This window comes from Cololabis saira, chromosome 5 (assembly GCF_033807715.1).
Source record: "Cololabis saira isolate AMF1-May2022 chromosome 5, fColSai1.1, whole genome shotgun sequence".
In the NCBI taxonomy this organism is placed as follows: Eukaryota; Metazoa; Chordata; class Actinopteri; order Beloniformes; family Belonidae; genus Cololabis; species Cololabis saira.
The window spans coordinates 11,139,524-11,156,165 of record NC_084591.1 but is presented as its reverse complement, the minus strand read 5'-3'; the positions used below and the strand labels follow the sequence as shown (position 1 = coordinate 11,156,165).

General features: G+C 41.6%; 1 protein-coding gene across 2 annotated transcripts in view; it reads left to right on the top strand.

Moving 5' to 3' along the window:
* Positions 1-16,642, top strand: part of si:dkey-106n21.1 (solute carrier family 23 member 2) — a 124,487-nt gene that overhangs the window by 38,950 nt on the left and 68,895 nt on the right. For both annotated transcript variants that reach the window (XM_061720913.1, XM_061720914.1), the window contains one exon: positions 12,457-12,614. In XM_061720913.1, the coding sequence (XP_061576897.1) occupies positions 12,457-12,614 (158 nt within the window). The remainder of the gene's footprint in view (positions 1-12,456; positions 12,615-16,642) is intronic.

Below are 16,642 nucleotides of genomic sequence, written 5' to 3'. Positions count from 1 at the left end.
TTCACCGTTGTTTCTCAATCTGCAGTGGGTCTACAGCAAAACAGCTACTGCGGAGTTGACGGATCAACCGTATTGTCAGTGCTTAAAAAAATTAAAAGCGCCGTAGATATTTATAATAAACTCCATTTGATTATGAGACTGAACTTTATGTCTCATGATGTCACGTTCGATGGAATTTGTACTCCGAGACCTGGTATTTCAGGAAAACACCTGCTTCAGAGTGCTAAAGTATATATACACACATGTGACATGTTCAAGGATAGGGTCCAATGGTGCAACGCAAGGGAAGAAAAACTAAAAGAGGCTGATAAAGTCTGGGGTTTGTGCTTGTATGAGGGATCCGAGGAGCAGAAGGTCATGAGTTGATTTCAGAGTAAAGGAGCCATGACATTTAAATCATGCAGTAAAACCGATTAGAGGAAACCACAGCAAAGTGGCTAAACACTGAAGTGCTAGTCATGAATCAGCGATTATATATTTTTAGAGTGTAATATTTTTAGTTTTCTTCAGCTTTAAAGGCCTTTTGATGAACCAGGGATGAAGAAAACAGTGGTGGAGAAATATTCTGATCGTTTAAGTAAAAACCTAACGCCAAACTAGAAAAAAAAAAATCTGTTTTTATTGTGCACTTCGAGATAAAAGTCGAAATGTCGAGAAAAAAGTCGAAATGTCGAGATTAATGTTGAAATACAATTTCAAGAATAACATCAAAATGTTGTCTTTTTTCTCAACATTTCAACTTTTTTCTCAAAATTGTACTTCAACATTATTCTCGACATTTCGACTTTTTTCTCAAAATTGTAATTCAACATTAATCTCAATATTTCGACTTTTTTCTTGAAGTGCATAATGAAAAAAAAAATATTCATTTAAAATATTATTTTTATTTTTCTCCTGCCTGGCCCTAATACTCTTCCATATAAATTTGTTTAGGTGGTAGAAAATAAATAAAGTGCACGCATGGTGTAATATAAACAGTAAGAACAAAAAGTGTGCCTAGTAATTTTTTTATACTATTATGCATCCTAATGATATGACTTATTTATACAAATATATTTCTCTGTAGTTTGCAGAGGTATCAGCAATACAGTGTTAATATGTCCCACTGCAACATATAGTCCTAATTAGTCTCATTCAGGTTAAATTTCTTGTTATTGCATTGTATGACGATGTTTGTGGCCAACGGTCCATCCGTCTGTTTTCTCAGCTGGTTTCATTCTGTTCAGGGTGGCAGGAAGGCTGGTCTTGATCCCAGCTGTCAGTGTGGGACTGGTGGGTACCCTGAATATGTCAGTAGTCCATCACAGGACCACACAGGAGAAACAAGCAACCATCCACCCTCAAGCATGTGGTCAGGTTAGAATCAACAATCAGCCTCCATAGGCATGTTTTTGGTTAGTGGAAGAAAGCCAGTGTACCTGGAGAAAACCCTCACATGCAAAGGGAGAAAACATGTCCCAGACAAGATTTGCCGTCCACCAACATTCCAGTCCTTGAAATTATATTAAAAAAAACAGACGAATACCCCCCCACCCTCAACAGACACACACAAAAAGCAGCCGAACATCCACAAATACCTTGGGATCTGCAAGTCCTGAAGGGCCCGGTGAATGAGAAAAACAAAGCCATCAATGCATCATGCCTATCAGTAATCAGATACCCTACTGGTACAATAACCAGGCCCCAGGACGAGATGGAAGATAACGATGCCAAGACAAGGGAGCCTGTCACAATGAATAGAGGGTTTCATCCCAAACCTTAGGTTATGTACTACGAGGAAGGTTGGCGGCTTCCGACTAACATTCAAAGCCACTATCCGGGATGATAAAGATCCAGAAAGACCACCAGTAATTTACTGTTACTAGAAGTGGAGATTGTTGCCTTTTTTGACAGAAATCCAGTGAGTAAGTAGCGAAGGAGGAGGATCCCACACCAAGCAAGACCTCAGGTGTGCCCCTGAGACAATCAAGTACATAACAAAAGCCGATAAGATGCAGGCAGACATGGGATAGTAGCTGAAATAGTGCACAGTAACATGGTGTTGAGTTGGATGCCCCAAACTCAAAATAGGAGATCGTCCAAATGCGTTAGAGGGAAAAAACCCTAATCCAGACTCAAACTGGTGATGGCTGACAAACTAGACATTGGAAAGGAGGGGTGATATCATTCCTGAAGAAGAAACACCAAGGCTTAATACAGGAAATCGAAAAAATGTGGAATGTGAAGGGAACAAATGTAATGATGTAATGCCACCAACCATTCATCAAACTGTACAGGAATTTGGGGGGGGCCTCTGCCTTTCATGGCAGCAACATGTCTCAATAAAATCTAAGGCCGGAGGATTGTTTCCTAATGTGCAGCATGCCATCTTATTTTAACAGTTTATACTAGTCTAGGACTTTTAATGTTGAGAGGGGAACCTTATGCAATTCTTGTCTGATACAGTGCTGGAGCTGTTTAAAAGTCCTGGGTCTGTGGTCTTTGTCGTATGTTTCAGCTCATGTTGTGGCAAATGTTTTGAACAGAACAAACGTAACTGTCAGCAGAACCAAATGTACGGGTGTTTTGGCATCCGTGGGAATGTGACTTTATCACGACTTTTCGCAGGTGCTTTTGTTGATCTAAAAATACGCTTAATATACCTAAATCTAGTCAAACTGTCCTATATTGTTTGAACTGGAATATTAAGCAAGAGTATCTGTCAATGGGATAAGACATTTTTTTCTTGACTAGAAGTCTTATAAAATTAGAAAAATAGTTTAACCACCCAGACTAATTTTGTTGAAACAAGGCTTTTTTTAGTTTCTGCAGTGCACATGCAGAGCTTGTGCATACGAGTAGTACCATAAAGATTCCTTAATAGACTTTCCAGTGTTAATGTGTCATATGTACCATTATTTTCATGAACAGATACTTTTAAAATGAAAATCAGAAACATAACACATTGTCATGATTCAGAAATGGTAGGACCCAAATGCCCGAGACGAGGCACCAAGAGTGCAAATCAGTGATGGGTAGATGAAGCATTGAAGCCTCTAAATCCGATTGGTTCACTCCAGCGCAAAACTTCTTGAAGCTTCATTTACTGTAGTTGGACATCTACTGGACACAAAAATATCAGTTGGTATGAATCTGAAGTGTGTGGTATTTTGGAGAAAGCTTGCGACTAAACTGTCCATAAAATAATGTACAATGCAGAACATGTATATTGTAGTGATGGCAGTATCCTGTGTGTGTACACACACACACACACACACACACACACACACACACACACACACACACACACACACACACACACACACACACACACACACACACACACACGAAAACGATTATTTGGAAATGATCAAAATAGAAATAATTTGCAGTGAGGTGAGGGTGGTGGATTTTTATTTAAAACCAGTTTCTCCACTGTGGGTCTTAGGCGATATCTTTTTAGACAATATTTGTCCTGCTTCTGAAAACAGTCGCTCACAGGGCAGAGATGAGGCAGGCGTACACAAGAAAGCCATTTCCCGTATAAATGGGGATAGACATAGACGGGGGGGGGGGGGGGGTCCTCCAACCTTTCAATATTTGGCTCCGTCATGTAACATTGGACCTCAATATTTGCATCTGCTATCACATTTAGTGCAGTCTCATACAGTCAAACTACTGTATCTATACTTACAGTACATTGTTATTAACATTACATTGTTGTTATTAATTAAAGGTTGTCAAGTTAAATGGTATGTTATGTGGTCATTTTGAACATACGATACATGGTGGGGGGCCTCCAAATAACATTTTGCTTATGGCCCCAATTTGGTCTCTTGGAGCCAGACACCCTTTCCCCTAAGAGATCTTAGTGGTTTCGTTGATAAATGGTCAAAGGACAATCAGACACTCTGAATGCCATGTTCCTCTGATGAAATAGGAGAGATGTCTGTTGTGAGAGTTGCCAAAGCACCACCCACTGGCCCTCTTTGCAGCATATTGCAAGTGTTGTTCAAGCAGGTTTACACTTCTGGATAAGTTTGAGTCGAGGCCAATTGTTCCTGTACCACTGAAAGCCTCTCCTTTTAAACCCTGGTCAAGCGCCTTCTTCACTACTAATGGCACTTTTCCACTAGTACCTTCTCAACCCAACTTGGCGCTTTTCCACTAGGGGTCTAACGTGCCGAGTAGATACTTTTTCTGTATCTCTTCTGCCGAGGTTCTGAGCGGCTGAGTCGGGCTGTGATGTCATCACAATACAGGCCACCCTTTGGTCGGGGGGTTGGGAGTCAGACGTCTGAGCCATGATGTGACATCAGTGAAAGAGCAACTCTGACGGCGGCTTCTTGTTAATTTTATTCGACAGGCAATGGCATTGCAAAAGTCTGTTTCATGATCAAACTCTGAGGTGCAGATGTTCATAAACCTGGTCGCTGAGGAGAGAATTAAAAAGGGATCTAGACGGGGGATAAGGAACGACAAGATCCACCAGGAGCTCTGTCACTTCATAGCTGCTCGCGGCTACCAACGGACTTTTCAGCAGCGTGAGACAAACTAAAAAAAGATTAAAAAGCATTGCAGCTTGAAGCGTCTTTCACTGTCAATTTTTAACTTGATATCGAACACAAGCCACAGACCCAGCAGCACATCTATCATCTCCTCCATGTTCTACATCTTTAGTGTTGTTGTCTTCTTCATTTAGATACACAATCAAATACATCACAGCAGCTTCGCTCCAACCCGCCTACTTGCTGAATTGTTATGGAAAAGAAACTGGGCCGAGTTGAGTCGAGATGAGTAGAGCCATAAGTTAAGGGTGTGAGCTACACATATGGCATGTTGGAGCCGTAGTTCCCTTGGACAAGCCCTCATATTGGCAGCCCCGGCTGTTACGAGGCATGCAACGTTTTCAGTAATAACTCATTCCCTGATGAGTGAGCCTTTCACTTGTGCAATATTTTCTGCAGTGTGTGCCTTGGGAAAATGTTGCACTTCCAAAACAACTGTATTTGATGTACTGGGGCCCCATCGACAAACTGGCAGGTGACAGCGAGATAGGCCTCTGTGATGATAGGAGGTCCACATATCTGACAGCACATATGTGGACCTCTAACAACATGGAGGCCTACATCTCTGATGTCAGACTCACAGCCACTGCCTTCTCAATACTGGCCTTAGCTTTCTCCTTCATCCCCCAGTACCTGGCCTCCACCATGGCTTTCAGGGCCTAAAGCAGGGATCGGCAACCCAAAATGTTGAAGAGCAATATTGGACCAAAAAAACAAATACGTCTGGAGCCGCAAAAAATGTTAAGTCTTGTATAAGCCTTAGAATGAAGGCAACACATGCTGTATGTATCTATATTAGTTATATTAGCCTACTATCAAAATGACTAAGTTGGCTACAAATACATAAGAGTTCACATGCCTGCATAAAAGCGCAGTTTTTTTAATCAATATCGATCACATCACACAACTCAACACAATAATTGAGTCTGCTGGCGCTGAATTTATGTCCTTGATTTGCTGATCGGTGATGTTACCTGCCATTTTAATGGTCCTGCAATGAATGCAAATGATTCTGTCCAAGAAACGTTGAATCCTATTTTCTCAGTTATGTTTCTCTTTTTCCCTTTGGCCGGTTTGTTTACAACAGCCACCTACATGGCATCCCACCCTGCTGGTAGAAATGTGTGGCTATGACGCAAATCTTTAACAGAAATGTTGAAATCCTATGGTTTCTTTTTTTCCAGACAAAGTTCCGACTTCTTACCTTCTGTCTGACAGTTTCGGCGGTTCTCCCGCCTTCCTCAGAGTGTCACGTGATGGGAAGTGACGTCCTTATCAGCTGTTTTTACTATGAGGGCATGACCGACCTGCCAGGTTTGACAGGTCGGTCCCGCCCCCCGCTGTCCTCCCGCCTCTCCAAGATGATGGTCCATGTGTGAGAAAGCATGTACGCTCCTTCATCCCTGTTCATCGTATGTTCTTGTTTCCTTATTTCTATGGCCTCCAAAATCCAGCGCTGGTGTCTGTTGTCCTCGCTGACTTGTGGGTCTCTTGCAATGCCTTTTCTTTTATTGCTCGTGTGAATTTTTCCCGTCTCCTTCTCACATTCCTTTTGATGTTCTTTTCTCGTTGTGTTGAAACTTCTTCCCGTTTCTCCGATGTATGTTTTATCACATGATTGACAGGGTATTTCTTATATTACGTTACATTTTTTGTTGTGATCTATTTTGTCCTTTGGGTGCACTAACAGCTGTCTGAGTTTTTTATGTGGTTTGACCGGTGTATTTTCGCATGGTTCTCTGAGTTTTTTTCCGTGATTCCTCTGATATACGGTAGAGTCACGGTTCCTCTGTTCTCAGTCTTGTTGGTGGGTTTCTTTTTCTTTTTCAGTTCTGTTTCTTTCCTCCTCACTTGTTCTGCTCCTTTGTTTATGGCCCACTGTGGGTATTTACATGCTTTTAATGCAGAGCAATAAAAGAAAAGGCATTGCAAGAGACCCACAAGTCAGCCATAACAGACATTGTAAAAGGGAAAATCATATCATGAACTGGGACAAAGCCATAGTCATCTGCACCGAGGACAACAGCGCTGGATTTTGAAGGCCATAGAAATAAGGAAACAAGAACATACGATGAGGGAGCGTACATGCTCTCTCACACATGGACCAGCATCTTGGAGAGGCGGGAGGACAGCGGGGGGCGTGGCCGACCTGTCAAACCAGGGGCCTGTACTACGAAGCGGGATTTGGGGTTAGCGAGGTAACTTCAGGTTTAACCCTGGGTTTTCAGGACTACGACGGTGGTTCACTTCTTACCGGGGTACATCGCCATGGTAACTTATGCTGAACAGCTAACCTGCTCCGGAGCAGGTTATGTTCGAGATACAGATCGCCGGGTATAACAGCACCGCCCACTGACCAATCAGCTCTCTTGGAAAATGGCATGCCCTTTCGAAGAGAATCCAGTGGAGCTCGGTGCGCGGATCGTGAGAGGAAAAAAAAAAAAAAGAGTGGGCTGACTTTCAACAAAAATTGAATTAGTCAAGAAACTAAGCAATTCCTTTCATACCCAAGTATCAACACTTTATCATTTCTTTTCTCCTGACAGAGAGGTATGCGAGTACGTTTGTCTTTGCTGTAGATACCCTCACTCCGTCTACTTTTGCAAATAAACCTTTATGTAGGCTACAAACTGTAAATATACTGTAGAAACAAGGTATGAGTCATTTGAGAGAGGATGAAATGTCAGACCTTGTTTAATTTGAACACGACATGAACTTTTAATTTCAAGTCTAAATATTAAGTTAAATCACAGTGTAATTTATCCTTTGCTCTTCGCTACTGAAATAAGCGGCTCTGACAGCGGACTTCTCCATGCTTGCGATTGGTCATGCGCTGAAAACACCGCCCCTTTTATGTGCACGCGCTCATATCCAGATTGGAGAAACCTGAGTTGATAACCACCGTCGTGTGACCGCTTAGCGTGATTGCAATTGTCCGGGTTAGTGAATCTGGATAAGGAAAAGATATCCTGGGTATGTTGAACTTGCTTCGTAGTACAGGCCCCTGGCAGGTCGGTCACGTCCTCATAGTAAAAACAGTTGATAAGGACGTGTCACTTCCCATCACGTGACTGTCAAACGGAAGGTAAGAAGTCGGAATTTTGTCTGGAAAAAAGAAACCATAGGATATCAATCTGAAGACAAGATGAACACAATACAACCAGAAATGTTATATTTATTCTACACATTTTTACAGCTTTGGAAAACGTTAAGAATGTTTGTGTCAAGTTTGTCCTCCTACAGAAACCATATTAAAACCAAAAATATATTTCTCTCCCCCGTCTATTTCCATTTTCAGAGATTTTTGAAAAAGCTCCAGGGAGCCACTAGGGCAGCGCTAAAGAGCCATGGGTTACCGATCCCCGGGCTAAAGGAACAAAAAGGCATTCACAAGTACGAGGTGACTGTCCTGTGACTGATGGACTCGGGTTTGAGCCTCAGTCCAGCCTGTCCACATTGTTAATTGCTTTTATTACCTTCTTTCTGGGGAGAACATATCTAAGATTTAACAACTCTTTTAAATCCTTTGTCCTCCACAATACTAGATGACTGGGTGTCCTAAGTCACCATGGTAACTTCATCCATTTGAGATTTTTCTCCTGAGGAAAGTTAAAATAAAAAACAAAGCCCAAAACATAAATATCATACTCTTTACTTATTAGAGTTGTATAATATTGTTTTATTTTATTTAGTCACATTATTGCATCCCTTATTCTGTCATTTTTGACAGCTCACCTGGTCTTGGTCCATATTCGGGGGTGGCCTTATTCTCACGCAAAGCTCTGTAGTGTCTATAAGCATGGATTAGGTGTTATTATACCCCAGCTCCCTGGCACATAGAAAAACACTTCACCGTGTACAAAAGTAAAGACAGTTGAAGATACATTGCATAGCACAATCAATATTAAATATGCATCTTCCGTAATGTTACTATACATGCCTTGTTTGGAGAAATGAGATGGAAATGTTTCCACACAGGGGACATCCTCCTCTTAGCTGGCTCCATTCTCTCACTGACCGCAACTCCCCATCAAACACCATGCGGTACAGCCGGGCAGCAAGGCTTCGGACGTCATCATTTTCAGCACCTCCCCTAAATGAAGCAAGCCTTGATACAGAACGTCACATATCTAGTGCAAGTCAAAAGAATTTGAATTAACAAAAAAGAAACGCCTCATCAACCACAGAACTGGGAAATAATCACAAACAGAGAGCCAAAACAAACAGTACAGAACAGCAGGGAAGAAGGGAAGGACGGGATGATATATACAGACTGGGTTTGACAACACACAGGTGCAAACAATCACGACAGATGGGAGCCAGGGAGTTCAAAATCAAACCAAACACAAGGACACAGACTTTCAAAATAAAACAGGAAACAAGTCAAAGACAAGCTCAAACCTAAAGAACCAGGTAAGACTCAATAAATTAAACTTTGCAGACCCTGCAGAAAACCCAAATAACACACATTTATCTGAAGTGATGCATATTTAAGCTTCAGATTGTGTTTCTTAAAATGTGTGTTAAAAGCTAAACATCCACTGACTGCATAGGGATGCAACACATAATAAAAGAAGTGTTAGCTTTCGGGGTTCCTGTTGACTCCTGTGGTGACATGCCACCCCCTCCATCAGATATGGTTTCTGATAAAAAGGCTGCTCCATTTATAGAGACGATACTGTTGTCAGCAGCAGAAAGTTTGCTTTGTCCCCAGTAATGTTAAGTCAATGTTTTTTTATTTTTCTTGCATCCAACTTTTCTTTTCAAACCATTTCTGCTTCAACTCTTAAATGCTTAATTGGACAGAAGACACTCCCGTTACTTTCCAGGCTTGTTACCTACACTACTGTAGTTTTAACAGAGCAAAATATTTTCTTTTTACTTTGCTCCACTCAAGTTAAAGTTATATCTATTGCAACATGTGATTTTTTTTTCTTTCACTATCTCTTTTTTTAATGTGCGCCGTGTCCACATGTACACATGGAGAATGAGGATGCACCTGTACACCTCCTCGCTTAATGGGATTTAAGCTAATCAATTGGCGGCATATGGGATTTATTATCATAGATATATTCTTACCAGGAAATCTGACTTGTATGTAGCATTTGTGAATATAGAGTATTCTTTAGTAAGCAGGTGTCTCATATTAAGCGAGAATTGCATTCATGTGCAGATTTATGAGGATGAGAGCATGTAAGCTTTCCTCACCTAATGTTTAAGTTGCTCATTCCATGGAGACATATGCATCCTTTTTGTCAAAGGTGCATTGTTCTGAGCTGGATGGCCCTTCTTTTATTTGGTCCAGAGGACTCCATGGTTTCCAAAATGTAATTTCAGATTTGGATTTCTCTGGCAACAGGACAGTTTTTCATTTTGTCTCATTGTATTTTAAAAGCAGCTTTGGCCCCATCAAATACAGCAGTGTTTCTTGATCATGTTCACATGTGGCTTATTCTTTGCATGATAGAGCTTTATCCTGCATTTGTGGATGACACAGCCATCTGTGTTCATAGACATTGATTTCTGGTGTGCTCTTGAGCCCATGCAGGGATTTCTATTACAAATTCTTGTCTGTTGCTAATGTACTGCTGCCTGAGGGGCCGAAGATCTCGGGCATTCGATGTGGATTTCCGGCCATGTCCCATGTGGATGGAGATCTTTGCAGATTCTGTGAATCTTTGGATGATACAGTATGTACTCTAGATGATGAGGGTTCCTGCATAATTTTACATTGAGAGACGTTATTCTTAAATTGTTTCGCATTGTGTAGTTGGGGTGTATCAGTTTGTGAATCTTTGGCCATTTTAACCTCTCTCAGATGTTTTTTTTATACCAGTCCAGTCACTGAGTTGGTACTAATTAACCTATTTATGGTGCTTTTACACTAGTACCTACTCAGCTCTACTCAACTCGGCCAAGTTTCTTTTCCATAACAATCCAGCACCTGGAGCAGAAGTAGGCAGGGTTGGAGCAAAGCTGTGATGTATTTGATTGTGTGATCTAAACGAAGAAGACAACAACACTAAAGACGTAGAACCTGGAGGAGATGATAGATGTGCAGCTGGGTCTGTGGCTTGTGTTGGATATCAAGTTAAAAAATGAGAGTGACAGAAGCTTCAAGCGGCAACGCTTTTTAATTCTTTTTAGTTTGTCCCGGCGCTGCTGAAAAGGAGCCGCGAGCAGCTATGAAGTGACAGAGCTCCTGGTAGATCTGGTTGTTCCTTATCGCCCGTCTAGATCCCTTTTTAATTCTCTCCTCAGTCACCAGGTTTATGAACATCTGCACCTCAGAGTTGGATCACCAAACAGACTTTTGTGCTGCCACTGCCTGTCGAATAAAATGAACAAGAAGCCGCGAGTTGCTCTTTCGCTGATTTCCGCGTCTGACTCCCAACCCCCCGGAGCAGGTCGGTAAAGTAGCATGGGGCCTGGTTGTAGAAGTGGGTGAGGGAAGAGTAATAAGTAATAAGTAATAAGAAGAGTAATGACCCTCTGAATTTATTCTTTTAAATAATGTTGTCATAATACTCACCATTAATGCGACTTCTGGTGCTGCATGGATTTGCCGATGTCTTTGTAGTCTGGTTGGTACTTGGTGAGGTTAAACTTCATGCAAGTGTTGAGGCTTTCATCCGTCAAACGTGATCGTAGGTTAGACTTGATGTTTTTAAGATGTGAGAATGACTGCTCACATCCATATGTCGATCCAAAAATGGTCAATACAGCAATACTCACACGCTGCAGTGTTTGGTATGTGACAGGAAGTGCGTTCTGATTTGAGAATCAGCTGGTCTTCAGGTTGAAGTTTTTTCATTTCTATTTTTACGACCCACCTCTTTTTTTTTTTTTACATGTGCCGCGCGCCCAATGACGCAATGCGCCCATTGTATTATTGTAAGGCGGACGTAATTGAAGCCGGCATGAGAAGTTAAAGGGGGAAGGGGGGCGCTTGAATTGCCCGTGATTTGCGGACATAGTAGACTCCACCATGAGAACGTTAAAGGGGGAAGGGGGGCGTGTGAATTGCCTCGGCCTCGCTACCGAGAAGGAGACGCGGCTCCCGGGGGGAGTTGCGCCCCGGAGGTTGTCTGGGAGCCATACGCCGTGACCGGAAGAGCCATATATGGCTCGCGAGCCATAGGTTCCCGACCCCTGTAGTAGTGGAAAAGCGCCATTAGATATTCCTCCAGGTGTTTTGTTTTAGTACCACCTATTTTTCAGGCCTTTTGTTGTTCATATCCCAACTTTTTATTTTAAACATGCATGAAATGTATAAGTTTAATATATTTCTTTTTTTTTTTCAAATATTTTTATCCTGTTTTTTTTCCCCATTTTATCACCCAGTGCTCCTACCTAAGTAACAGTCCTGGGCATTGCCATCCTCTACCAACCCCAGGAGGGCCCCGCACTGAGCTCAGGTCTCCTCCTTAACCTGAGGAGTGAGCAGGCCGCATCTTTTCACCAGACAGGGTGGGGTTTCTCCGGCCGGACGTAGCGCGTGGAAGGATCACGTTATTCCGGCCGGATCCTCCCGACCATCTGGCGCCCCGGTTGGCCAGAGGGGGCATGTATAGCCCAGGACTGTGTGCATGTTTTTGTGAGGGTAGCTCCCATTAGCTACCCAGGGGAAAACGGGGAGAACATGCAAACTCCACACACAAAGGCCCTTTCGCCAACCCCACCCAGGGTGTGGGCGCTGAAGTCATGGGGGAACTAACACGCACTTCAGCGCCCACAGCGTCCCCGGCGGGAATCGAACCCAGGACCTTCTTGCTGTGAGACGGCTGCACTACCTGCTGCGCCACCGTGCCCCCAAGTTTAATATATTTCTTATTGTTTATTGTGCATTCAACATGACTTTAGCAGAGATTTTTATTAGTATATTACTGTTTTCTTCTGTCCTCAACAGCATTACATCCTGGCGTTCGGTGGCATCATTGCAGTCCCGCTGATCCTTGCGGAGCCTCTCTGCATAGGAGACAACAACGCCGCCAAAAGCCAGCTCATCTCGACCATATTCTTCGTGTCAGGACTGTGCACACTGCTACAGACAGCTGTAGGAACAAGGTAACAGACCTTTGCTGACTCATAGTGCTGGTGAACTGAAAAGTAACACAGACACACAACTTTTACTCGCAAACGCCCATAAAAAGACAAAATTGTCCACGTGTGTTGATGTTTGAACCAGCTAAGAAGTTGGCACGTCTAGCTTCTCAAGTACTGTCACCCTTTGCGGAATGCTATTTATCACTGTGCATGTGCGTGGGTGTTCATGTTTGTAGTTGGACTATGATTCTTTTTTCTTTGTTTTTTTACCTGAACAACAGGTGCAAACCACAAGAATGTCCTACTTATGAATGGGTTCTGTGTGCCGGTGTATATTAGCCTTTTCACCTTTTCTCTGAATGGTTGATTCCATTGATAAACAAGAAGCATTAACGTTTGAGTTCATTGAGGATTATTGGACAGTACACCTTTGTCCTCCTACATGTAGTGCCATGCAGGGGTCTTTTGTGACTCATCCGCTGCCTGGCTCTTTGCCACAGTACAGCAGAGACTTTTCCTATCTTAAAAAATGTTTCATTACAACAATTAGTGTAAAACTGTTGAATTGATCTCTATATTTCACTTTTTTAATATTCACATTTGTTGGAGACAATACAGCCTTTCAGTACAAAGGTTAAGGTTGACGATTGATGGAGGATCAAGCATCAAACAATCATCCAATTTTCAACCAATTAACCAATGTTGAAAAGATGTCATTGAATCAGTTTTGTGGTTGAATTTCAATGCCAACGTCTAATCAATGTTGAATCAATGTGTGCCATTTGTCGCCAACCACTTTTTTTATAATTTAAATGTCATTCAATATTTCTGCCTAACCAAATTTCAACGTTGATTCACTCATATTTTGCTGTCTGGGACATCATACAGACATGCTGGGACATCGTCAGCGGTTTGCTGGGTCTTTTGGGTGATTTTGGATCTTTCAACCAATCAGTCCCTCTGGCCCAGTGACCCAGCCAGAGCTGATCAAGCACTAAGCTCTGTTCCAGCAGCATTTGGCCACAGATCTGCCCACTTGATCTAAAGCCATCCAGTGGCTTTTTTGTGTGTGTGTTTGGCTTAAGTTGCAGCATGGAAGGCCTTCCTCTTTGCCTCCTTAGCTGTGCCCGGCACAGTGTTGTGCATGAACGTGTTCAATGAACGCGTTCATAATTGTGAGAATGTTGAACTGAACGCAACATATTTGCAAATAAAGAACTTGAACGTGAACTTGTTCATTCTGCAGATCACAAACTGGAATTTGAACTGTTCAGATTATGTGAGTTTCAGCTTCACTGTTTAGGTCCAATTATTACGGAATAAACCTCCTTCTCATTTCATCAGCGGGCGGCGCGCACATTTAAAATACTCGACGAGACGAAGACTTCACACTACATTACCCGCAATGCAGTGCACACACCACCATAGCACCGGGCACCAGCTCCATGGCAACGGCAGCCCGAGCCCGATGCAGTCTTTATATGACCAGTGAAGAGAGAGACGGACGCAGCGTCAGCGAGCCGTCAGATGATGATCCGCTTATCTGAGGGAATTTTACACATCGTCTCCCAAAGAGTCTGACGGTAAAAATCTAACCTTTCTGTGCAAATAATGTCCACCTGCGCTGATAAAACAAGTCCGAACGTCTGTCTCGTCAACTTCACATTTGAAACGTCATGTGGAATTAAAGCATCCGTCCAGTGAGAGGACATATCTGCAAGAACTTGACAATCAAAAACAGTCATCAGGAAAGACCAAGAAGACCCAACAGCCCCAAACAACTCCAGTCACACTGCCTGCAGCCTTAAGAAGTTTGATTTCCCAGCAACAGGTTGACACATTGATAATGGACTAGATTGTTGGAGAATTACAACCTCTGAGTAAAGTTGAAAAGCAACTAGGACAAAACATGATTGTATACAGTGAACAGTTTTAGGATAGGGGGGTGTTTCATTCGTACTTCTCACCTAAAAATATTGAAATGAACTGAATTTGAACTAGTTCAAAATGAAAATGGTGAACTATGAACGTGAACTGTTCATTTTTAAACTATGTGAACTGCAGTATGAGCTTGCACAACACTGGCCCAGCTAGTGTTTGTATGGTTGTTTTGCAGGTCATCCATATATATATATATATATATATATATATATATATATATATATATATATATATATATATATATATATATATATATATATATTATTATTATATTATATTGCGCCCGGGTGAGGGTGTATGATCGTTAAAGACCCGAAACACCCAGTGACCCCGGGTCAATCACTGATGACGTGTCCAAGTATCACCGTAAGGTGTACTCAAGGTCTAGAATTCATTCATTTAATTTTATGCGAAATAATGACGAAACGTTTGGCTGGAGCTCCGTCAGAACGTCTGTCATTCGGCTTCATGGTGAACCACCTCCTCAGGTGGAGGCGCCCACAAAGGTCACCTGTGACTGTGAATGAGGCTGAGCGGCTTCATCTTCTCATATCTGGTTAGAGATTGCGTCACTGTGCTCAATACTGCCTCTGTTTCAGTTGGAGAGTATAAATTAACCTTAAGACCGACTCCTTTCATGTTTGTGTGAGAGTCATTCAGTTGCACACACGTACATCTGTCTGCAGTGCTGTAACAGCCAGCCTGAGCAAATAACTACAGCTTTTGTTTAAGTTCCGCACCTACATTTTTTGGCAAACGCTTGAGAGGTCAAACATGGGATCCAAGCAAACATTTCGACATTGAATAAAAGGCAGGTTAATCCTTATTTTTATTGAACATTTTATGTGGACGTATGCATAATTTTGTAAAAGTATGATTAACAACACAAAGATTCCAACAATGAAATATGGACATTTGTGTGAAAAAGCCAGTGTCACCATTTTTAATTCGTATTTGTTTTGGGGGTTTTTTGTGTGTGAAAATGTGATGAAAATGATCTGAGAATGGTGAGTCTAAATACTAGGCATATACAACCGCATATGAAGAACAGTATTTAACTTTTACACCATGCTATTATTTATTTAACAGAACTGAAGCCAAAAAGGAAAAACAAAAAACATGTGCGTTTACTAAGTACCTCCGTACTGCTTCCAAAGGCTTTAAGAGGGCAAGTTGCAGCCAGGTGCTTCTAATTATCAGCCCCTGATTGACTGATCATCAGCAGGTGTGCAGACTTGTGTAAAAGCAGGGGTTTTTGGCAGTTTGTTGGTCTGGAGGGCTCAGGAGTGTGGTAGAACAATAGCAAGAAGGAAAGACATAAGCACTGGCCTTAGAGAAGCAACTGAGGAGTATTATTCACAAGAGGAACCCATAAAAGACGGTGACAAGAGTAATATTAAATCACTGCATCATAGAGGCTACAGACCACACTACACATGTTAAAGTCTACAACAGCACAATTAGAGGAAGACAAGTTCATTTTATTTGAAAGGGTTGCCAAGAGAACGCCTCTTCTGCCTCCATGGACCGTGGTAACGCAAACCTCCCTCTGACTGAACCAGACTTGTAGAGCTAATCTACAGCACAAACATGCTCTCAGAGGTAATTTTCACTGACAAAAATAAAGACAAACTATGGTAAAAGAACGGTGATTTACAGAGCTACGTCTGCATGGAAACCACTTCCCAAACACTTTAAGCAAACTATTAACATAATTCAAATTGTTAGTAAAGAAACATCTTCTGAATAGATATATATGAAGCTTATTGGATTATTTATGATTAAATAAATATATAAATAATGTAGATAGTGTACCGGTAAGGGTGTATACTGTATATGTATGTATGTATATATATGTGTGTATGTATGTATGTATGTATGTGTATATATATATATATATATATATATATATATATATGTGTATGTATGTGTATATATATATAGATATATATATATGTATGTATATAGTATAAATAAATGAATATTTATTAAAAAGGGTTATTCGTGCAAACTATGATAACTATACATGGTTTGAATTTGTTGATGTTATAAAATGTATGAATATGTATTGATTTTATTTATATCGAAATGTTAAATGGAAAGACTTA